We start from the raw sequence: 9,132 nt of genomic DNA on the forward strand, positions 1-9,132 counted from the left end.
CGGCCTAATTTCTTTGTATTTATCCCATTTTTGTTTTGTTAAACTTCTTAAATCTGTAGTTTTGTATCTTTCACCAAATCTGAGTTTTCAGGCATTATTTTCTTCTAGTACTTTTTCTGCCCCATCTCCTGTCTCCTCTCCTCCTGGGGCTCCAGGGTTAGGCCCTGTGTATTCTCTCTCAGGCTCTGAGGCTCTGGTCCTGTCTTCCTCCAGGTTTTTTTTTTTTTCTTGCTCTTGTTTGGATTGGGTGATTTCTGTGACTCTGTCTTCAAGGTCCCTGATGCTTTCCTTCGTCATCTCCATGCTGCTGTGGAACCCATCCATTGAGTTGCTAGATTTTGGTTATTGTACTTTTCTCTTCTGAATTTGGCTTTTTGTCATTCTTCTTATCATCTGTTCCTTTGCTAAGATTTTCTCTATTTCTATTCATGGTAAGAGTGTCTCCCCTTAGCTGTAGGAGCATTTTTATAGTAGTCCCTTTTCAGATAATTCCAACGTTGGTGGCACCGTGACACTGGCACTGGTTGATTTTCTTTTCCCAGGGAAATTGAGGTGTTCCTGGTTTTTCGAATGCAAAATAAGTTTAGCTTTTGGATCCTCCTATCATGTAGGCAGTCTGTGCCGTGTTTAAACGCTGTGAATAATGTTGATATTTTTATCTTAGCAGGCCTTGACCCCGTGGGCGCAGGCCACAAGTTCCAAGTAGCCTTCTGTGGGCTGTGGTTTCAGTGTCAGTTCCCAGTTCCCCTTTCAAAGCCTTACGCTGTGCTGTTTGAACCTGCCCCATGTGTGTGCCCCGCACTCCACCCCGGTCTCCCCTGAGGTTCATTTTCAAAGCTTTGGTGTGTTCAGAGTCAGATCTACCACGCGCAGCTCAGGGGTAAGCCCAGGAGCCCCCCAACAGCCTCTCATAGGGTCACCTTTTTGAGCTCCTCCCTCTTCTGTTATGTCCCTGATACTTGCATTTCTTTGGGCCTCTCCTTTCTGGTCCCCTAGCTAGAAATTCGAGGCTTTGGTTACACGATGCACCATACTTCCTGCAACCGCACGCACGTCTGGAGCCAAGCAGTGGGAGGGCAGAAGGGGAAAAACCCAGGGAGGGTCCCCTCCCACTGGAGATCACAGTCCTCCAGTGGAGTGGAGGCTTTATGGCCCTCAGGATTACAGACAGCTGTTGCCCCGGGATTGCTTGGGACTGGAGAGCAAGAGAACAGAGAAAAGAAGAAAGCTGGAATTCCCCCCTTCTCTTTCTGAGCATCAGAAGACCCCCTTCCTGCTCGGAAGCCAGAACTAAGCGCTTCTCCCGGAGCACTGTGTCCACAGTGGTGCCCACTTTGGATCCCGGGCTGAGCTGAGTCCAGGCAGGGGATTGTGCAGGAGAAGCCGACACCCTTGGTGCTGGCGGGTGGCATCTTGAGCACTGCTGCTCGTCCCCGCCTGCCTGCTGCTCTGCGCTTCTCTGCAGCCTCAGAGAGCTGCTTCATGCCTCTGCCGAGGTCAGAGCTGCAGGACGAGGGAGAGACGGGGCCTCGTGTCTGTCCATCCTCCCAGGCCCAGAGCTGCCCTTGTCTTGAGACGCTCACTTCTCAGTCTGTCAGTCCGATGCGCCTGCCAGTGGGGACGCGGTCACAGGGGGTTCCCGTGAGCAGGCCTTTGCTGACGGGAGTTTCTGTTTGGCTTTTCAGGAGACCCCAACCAAAGAGCTGGGGCCCTGTGGAGGAGAGGCGTGCGGCCCCGACCTGAGCGGCCCAGCCCCGGCCTCAGGCTCTCCCTACCTGAGCAGGTGCATCAACTCCGAGAGCTCCACCGACGAAGAAGGTATTTCACGTCATTGACTAGTTTTAAAGGAAACTGAAAAATTGAGTCATGTAAAGGTTTTTTGAGGGTAACTTCCCATGTTGCTTTAATGACGCCCCCCTGACATGGGCACAGCGCTGCCATCTGCCAGTCGGGCCAGGCTATCTTCCAACCTGCAGGGTGCACTTGGCCTGGCCTCCAACCCGCAGGGTGCACTTGCCCAGAGCCTCCCCCTCTGCCTCATCGTGTGGTGATAAAGGGTGGGGTTTTGTTTTTTATTTCTAGGTGGTGGCTTTGAGTGGGATGATGACTTCTCCCCAGATCCTTTTATGTCAAAGACAACAAGTAACCTGCTCAGCTCCAAGCCTTCTCTCCAAACATCCAAGTACTTTTCCCCACCACCACCGGCCCGGAGCACGGAGCAGAGCTGGCCGCACTCGGCGCCTTATTCTCGGTTCTCCATCTCTCCCGCCAACATTGCCAGCTTTTCCCTCACACACCTGACCGACTCGGACATTGAGCAGGGTGGTGAGAGACGCCACGTGCTGGGGGTTGGGGGTGTGGAGTTGGGGGTGGGGCGCTGCAGCTGGGGAGATGGTGGTCTTGCAGGCTCGATAATCTCATGTCTTCTTCACATTTGCTGAGTAGATTACAAACTCGTTTTTTAAAAACTCCCATCATCAGCTGGGTGCAGTGATTTCTGCCTGTAATCCCAGATACTCAGGAGGCTGAGGTGGGAGGATCAGTTGAGCCTGGGAGTGTAAGACCAGCCTGGGCAACATTGTGAGACCCCATCTCTACAAAAAATAAAAACTGAAAAATTAACCGGGTGTGGTGGTGTGCACCCTCACTTCCAGCTGCTCAGGAGACTGAGGTGGGAGGAGTGCTGGGGCCCGGGAGTTCAAGGCTACAGTGACCTGTAACTGCACCACTGCCCTCCAGCGTGGGTGACAGAGCAAGACCCTGTCTCTAGAGTAAATAAAACTGCCAGCATCCTGAGCATGCTCTCGGGGCCACGCCCTGCCTGTTTGTCGTGGGCACTCTCAGGCTCGTCACTGCCCACCCTGTGGGGCCAGGCTGAGGCAGAGGGGCTCTGGGTCCCAGAAACGCCCAGGCTGTGCACCATCTCCTCTTTTTCTCCTGTGGCTGCATAGTCCCCCTCCACACTCTCTCTCCTTTCCCAGAGAGAACCCGTTCTTCAGCAGGCTCGTAAGAGCACTTGACCCCTGGCCTTGGGACCAGCCCACACGCCCGCTGGTGCTGCCCCTGGAACGTTGGTTTTGCTACTGAGTCTCGGTCCTGGTGTGGCTCCCAGGGGTGGGGTGGGGTGAATGGGCAGGGGCCGTTTGAAGTGGAGGTATCTGAACATAGGGAGCCCTCTTTCCCCGTCACTAGATTGAAAGATAAAGGTTAATAAGCTCATTTTCTGATTGGAAGTTTACAGATCAAATAATAAATATGGAATACAAAGAGGCTTTGTTTGCATCGGCGCTAGGCTTTATTTGTGCAGATTAGATAACACCTGCTACCTGCCAGGCTGTTGGGGCAGATGTGTGGCTCCCAGCTGACTTCTTCTGCACCCTGACCCTTAGCGCCCAGCTGGCATTTGAGCCTAGCAGATGTGTTGGTGGGAGCGTCGGGCAGCTGCTGCTTCTGAAGGAAAGGACAGAAAGGGCGGCTTGGGAGGTGTTGGGCTCAAAGCACCCGCTTCTGTTCCCGTGGTGCAGCGCACACACCGTCCACGCCATTCTTGTCTGATCATTTTAAAAATCCAGCTTTGTCGTCTCACTTCCTCTTTCCTCAACAGGAAGTAGCGAAGACGGAGAAAAGGACTAGGTGGCTGCCAACGCGCACGCTCGGGTCCGAGGCTGCTCCCCTGGAGCGGCGCCCCTGCGCCCTCAGCCCGAGCAGCGACATCCACTCGCCATTTGCTGATATGAGCTTGGGAGGAAGAATCCAGAGGTGAAGAGGGAGACGGCTCTGAGCTGCGTTCAAGGCGGGGCCCTCAGGAGCCCAGGTGGGGAGCGAGGCTGTGTCCAGGAGCCAGCATCCCTCGGTGCCCCAGGCACCCACGGCCGCGGCCTCCCAGGCAGTGCTCCCGCGCTGGCCGTCGGGGGAGGCAGGGGCGCAGCTTCCGTGTGCATGTGTGTGTGGAGCTGTGCGCACTGCGTGTGTGCTTTCCACAGGGGCGTCTCTGCGTCCACGCCTGCACATCCCGGCCCACGTGTGGGCACCACAGAGGACACGCGAGGGGAATGGTCACCAGTGAGCCATATTTATTATTTCTAGAGAAATCACGAATTGCTTTCTGTAATTGCACTGTGGATAAATGTTCTGAGGGTCTCCATTGTTGTACAGAATCTTAAATTATTCAAGGAAAATGAGGCAGGTCAAGCTGATGCTATCCACTAGTTTGGTTTTTTTTTCTGTTTTATAGTTTGCGCTGCATGGTACTTGTAAAGCTTAAATATTTTGAGTGTTCTACTGTGTCTAGGATTGTTGGGATTGTACATATGGTACTCTTTCATAAATGATACATGATTCTGAATGTTAGTGTTTTATGTTCATATAGGAAATATTTTCAAGGAGTCCAAAATACCACTGTTTTGTTGATGGAATCAAATGCATTTTTGTCTCTTCTTGATGAAGCAGCTTCCCGGCAGCAAATGAGGCTTCTCTCTGAGGAGCTGAGAGGTCTTGCAGCCTCTCCTTGTCATTCTCCCACCCCATGTCCCATTTTCTAAAAGCCCTTTTGGTAAAAACCGGCAGGTTGTGGCCCCAGATCTCAGATGGACCTGGCCCATCCCTGGGGACGTGCTGGGTGGCGATCGGGAGAACTGCATCCCACACGGGGCCGCCGCACCGCTTCCCTCCGCGCAGCTCTTCTGCCTGGTTTTCGGAGGCCAGGCTCCTGGGAAGCTTCTGTGTTCCTGTCCTTCCTTCAAGAAGCCGGGGGACTCAGGCAGACACATCTCCGCAGAGCACGCCAGTTGTGGAGGGCGGTTTGAGGTGGTGATGTGTGCACACGTCAGGTGGGGGGACTTGAGCTTTAAAAAAAACTCCACAGCCGAATCTTCTCCGAGCCGCTCCATGTCACGTCCAGCTGGGCCTGGCCAGTCTCAGGTTATCTGCGTGGGATGAGATAACACCACATCCTGCAGCTGTGAAGGGGGACGGACAAGGGACGACGGCAGAGCATCAGCAGCTGACACATAGTCTGGATCGGGGACTTGGGTGGTCCCCGGGACTCATCTCACGGACCCTCTGTTCTGCATTAAGCCCCAGGTTCTCTTCTGTCTTTGAAAGGGCCCGAGCGCTCCCAATGTAGCTTCATCACCTCAGCATGAGCCCCAGCGGTCATGGGCGACCTCAGGCCTCCCTCCCTGAGTTCTGCTCTGACATAAAAAGTCCCCGGTGGCTGGTGCAGCACAGCCGTGCTGTGCTGGGGAGGCACCCGTTCCTTCGGGGGGTCGTCGGGCCTGCAATCCCCTCACACTCACCCTTCACCCCACATATTTTCCGGTGCTGATAACGTTTCCAGACTCCAGCGCAACCTGGGGCACTCTCCAGACCCATGCAGGGGCCGCCTGGGGTACACGGAAGGAAGTTGAGTCCTAGTGGAAAATGCAGGTGGACATTGCCAGAGTGTGCACAGCAAATGACCTTCATTGCCAGTTCGGCCCCACTCCTCTCATATTTTATACTAAGCAATAACTTTCCAAAGCAAGAAGTTAGGATGGAGAGAGTCCCCTCCTGTCTAGGCATGGGGTGGATGCGGTGCCCGCCTGGGCTGTGCGGGGAGCATCGCTGGCTCTCGGGATGCGTGATTTTTTTTTTGTGTGTGTGTGTGTGTGTGTGTGTCATTAACAGGGCATTAGAAGATGATTTTGCCAAAATTGTCATGACTGAATTCTTGCTGTGGGGACTTCCTGAGTTTTCTGTTTTTACGTCTAAGATTAGTCTTGGCTGAGGAGAAATGAGACGTGATTGTACTACTACTTTCAACTGCGGGTTTAAGCAGTTCAGATTTAATGACCAAAGTCATGCAGCTCCATGGAATCTGTCATCTTCTTACACGGTGTCGCCTCGAGTGACCTTCTGGGGCTGTCAGTTTTCCACTAGGATTAAGATTTTGTCTGGGCACGGTGGCTCACACCTGCAATCCCAGCACACTGGGAGGCTGAGGCGGGCAGATCACTTCAAGCCCAGGAGTTCAAGACCAGCCTGGGCAACATGGCAAAACCACGTCTCCACTAAAAATACAAAAAAAAGAAAAGAAAAAAATACTAGCCAGGCACATAGTGGTGTGCACCTGTAGTCCCAGCTACTTGGGAGGCTGAGGTGGGAGGATGGCTAGAGCCCAGGAGATGGACGTTGCAGTGAGCTGAGACCATGCCATTTTACTCTAGCCTGGGTAACAGAGGCAGACCCTGTCTCCAAAAAAAAAAAAAGATTTTCATAATTCCCATTTTTATTTATTTTGAGTCACTCATAATTAATTGCCAAAAAAAGCATTTTATACATTGAGTTTGGGGGGGGTGGTGGATCTTAGTGTGGTGTTGCATGGAGGGGCGAGATTTTATATTTATAATCAACACGTGGGTTAACATGTTTTTTTGAAATCCAAGCAATACACAGGAAATTTAAGTAGAATAAAAATTGCAGCCCATGTTTGAAATGTCAGCATGTGCTGTGTTCAGGTCAGATTTTTGTTGTTTGTTTTGTTATTTTTTAACTAGTAAGTTGGTTATCAGTGGTGGGTTTTCAAAACGTACTTGTTCTAATAAGTTGTGCAATGAAATAAATCAGTGGCATTCTCTGGATGATGTGGGGGAAGGTTAGCATATTTTCTGGCCTTCTATGGGTAGCAACCCAGAATCAATCTGAATTAGACCTATTTTGGTGGAGTTTGTACATTTTAAATCCTATAACAAAAATAATCTAGCTTTCATTTCCTTTCTAGCTAGATGTGAATTTGTCTTTTCAAATGACCCTGTCAATAAGCCAGAAAGGGCAACACAGAAAAAGTGCTCCCCAAATCCCTTCTGAGACTTGGCCCGTGTGTCTGGACGAGAAGCCATTCCCCGTAAGGGTGCAGAAAGCTCGACCAAGCCGAATTGCAAACAGCGTTGGCGCTATTTTTAAATGTACAGGTTCGATCGTTTCTATAGAAATGGGTTTATCTAAGAAAAGTCTTGGTACGTCTTGCTGCTGTAAAAGGCCTTTCGGAACCCCTCCTTTTATTCGTGTTCCCCGTAGGGTGTTTGTAGAGTTAAGGACCTACTGCATGTCTATCCCCAGGGCCCCGGTGGAAGGAAGGCAGCGCCTGCTCTTCCCCGACTCAGCCTGTCATCTGAAAATTCAGAAGTGAACCAAGGGTTAGACGCCAAAGGTTGGGCTTCTGTTAGAGTGGCTTCAACATGTGAGCCTTATGAGGAGTAGCCTTAAAAAAAGAATGGGTGTACGCAGTGACTTCCGATGGAAATCTCCAAAACAATATTCCTAAGTAGCAATGGAGTTGGCTCAAGTCTTTATTAACAAAGAACATTCTCTTTCATCTATAAAAAAATTCTTAAAGATGCGTTGACAGTATTGAATTACCAGCAGCCTGTGAAGATCAGTGGGAGGGGTGTGGACACGTGCTGGTGAAGCGCGCAGGCTTAGTGGGCTGAGCGGGATCTTGATCATGGGGCTGGTGTATGGATCCAGCGTGGGATTCCGTCTGCAGAGGAGGATGTAGGGGGACGTCACATCCCCCAGGCCTCCCTGCTGTCTCTTTAACACAGGCAAAAAAGGTCCCTGGCAATGTAACTAAGGCAATGAACTTCCAGTTTAAATTGTGTACATTTTTAAATTGTAAGATTTTTACTGTATATTGATGCATAGTGTGATTCAATAAATTGCTTGTAATTTAAAAACTATTTAATATTCAAAAATAAATATAGTTATATATTTATAAACTCTGTTGCCGCGTTTCTTCTATGTTTTGTCCATGTGCAAGGACCTGGGTGGGTGGCCTGGCCCTGCCCTGCCGTGAGCGCCCGCAGCCTGTGCCCCAGGCCCCTGCCCTTGTCCCTCTGGAGCTTGTGTGCCGGGACAGACTTAAACTCCCCTCTCTCCTGAGGACATAAAGCTTTGTGTCACCACTGGAAAACCAAACCTGTTTAGTGTTCGTGCCCCCTTGAAGCATGTCTACAATCCATGCCTTTGCGCTCATGAATTTCCGAAGCATTTTCATTTCCAAAGACCTCGATTGGCCCAGCCTCAAATGAGCTCTAGGCCAAGAGAAGAACTAACCAACCTTGGCTCCAAGCCAGCCTTTCTGTGCCCACCGCCCTGCCCCCCCACCCCACCCCACCATGGCCCCTCTGAGTCCCCGCCCAGAAGTACTGAGACAGGGCAGCGAAACCCATGAGTGTGGAGCACTCGCAGTCACCACACGCCTAGCAGCCCCGAATGGTCCCTCCCTGAGCAAGATGCTGCTTAGGCTGGGCGTGGTGGCTCACGCCTGTAATCCCAGCACTTTGGGAGGCCGAGGCGGGTGGATCACTTGAGGTCAGGAGTTCAAGACCAGCCTGGCCAACGTGGAGAAACCCCGTCTCTACTAAAAATATAAAAACCGGGCGTGGTGGTGCATGCCTGTAATCCCAGCTACTTGGGAGGCTGAGGCAGGAGACTCGCTTGAACCCGGGAGGCGGAGGTTGCCATGAGCCGAGATCATCTCGCTCCACTGCAAGCCAGCCTGGGCAGCAAGAGCGAAACTCTGTCTCAAAAAAAAAGGCGTTCCCATGGACAGCCCCCCCACCCCCAACTCGGGGTCCAGGTTCCCCTAAACATCCCCGGCGGCGGGGCGGGGGAGCCCCTGGGAGATGCCGGCGTTTTCGCGGAGCAGCTCGTCCCCGAGTGCTCCTGGACTTGGGCTCTGTGCTGAGCCTGAACGGGGGCTGCCCCTCCGTCCGGCTGCTCCCAGGGACCTGTTTCCCCATCCGCGGAATGGGCCCGGGCCCCACCAGGAGTGGAGAGGCCGGGGAAAGAGGGCCGCGGGAGGCATGGATGCGGGGGCGCTGTGTCGGGGGCAGGGTCGGGGAAAGCAGGTGGGGGGAGGCTGTCTCGGGCACGGATGTGGGGTAGGCGAGTGGGGAAGGTGCGGGTGGAAATTGAGGGGGAGGATGGGGACAAGCAGGTTGTGGGGATGCTGTCGGGGGACGGGAGTAGCGGAGGTGGGGACGCAGGCTGTCTTGCGAGGGCTGTAGGGGGAGGATGGGGAGAGACGGATGGGGGAAGTTATCTCGGGGCGGGTAGGGGAGGCTATAGGAGGAGGAGGGGGAGAGGCGG

General features: G+C 52.7%; 1 protein-coding gene across 1 annotated transcript in view; it reads left to right on the forward strand.

The window, feature by feature from the left end:
• Nucleotides 1-7,760, forward strand: part of LMTK2 (lemur tyrosine kinase 2) — an 89,439-nt gene extending 81,679 nt beyond the window's left edge. The window contains exons 12-14 of the mRNA XM_011956983.1: nt 1,686-1,818; nt 2,083-2,325; nt 3,605-7,760. Coding sequence (XP_011812373.1) covers nt 1,686-1,818; nt 2,083-2,325; nt 3,605-3,633 — 405 coding nt within the window. The 3' untranslated portion in view covers nt 3,634-7,760. The remainder of the gene's footprint in view (nt 1-1,685; nt 1,819-2,082; nt 2,326-3,604) is intronic.
• Nucleotides 7,761-9,132: the final 1,372 nt, after the last annotated feature.

The sequence above is a fragment of the Colobus angolensis genome, unplaced genomic scaffold (assembly GCF_000951035.1).
Source record: "Colobus angolensis palliatus isolate OR3802 unplaced genomic scaffold, Cang.pa_1.0 Scaffold43, whole genome shotgun sequence".
Lineage (NCBI taxonomy): Eukaryota > Metazoa > Chordata > Mammalia > Primates > Cercopithecidae > Colobus > Colobus angolensis.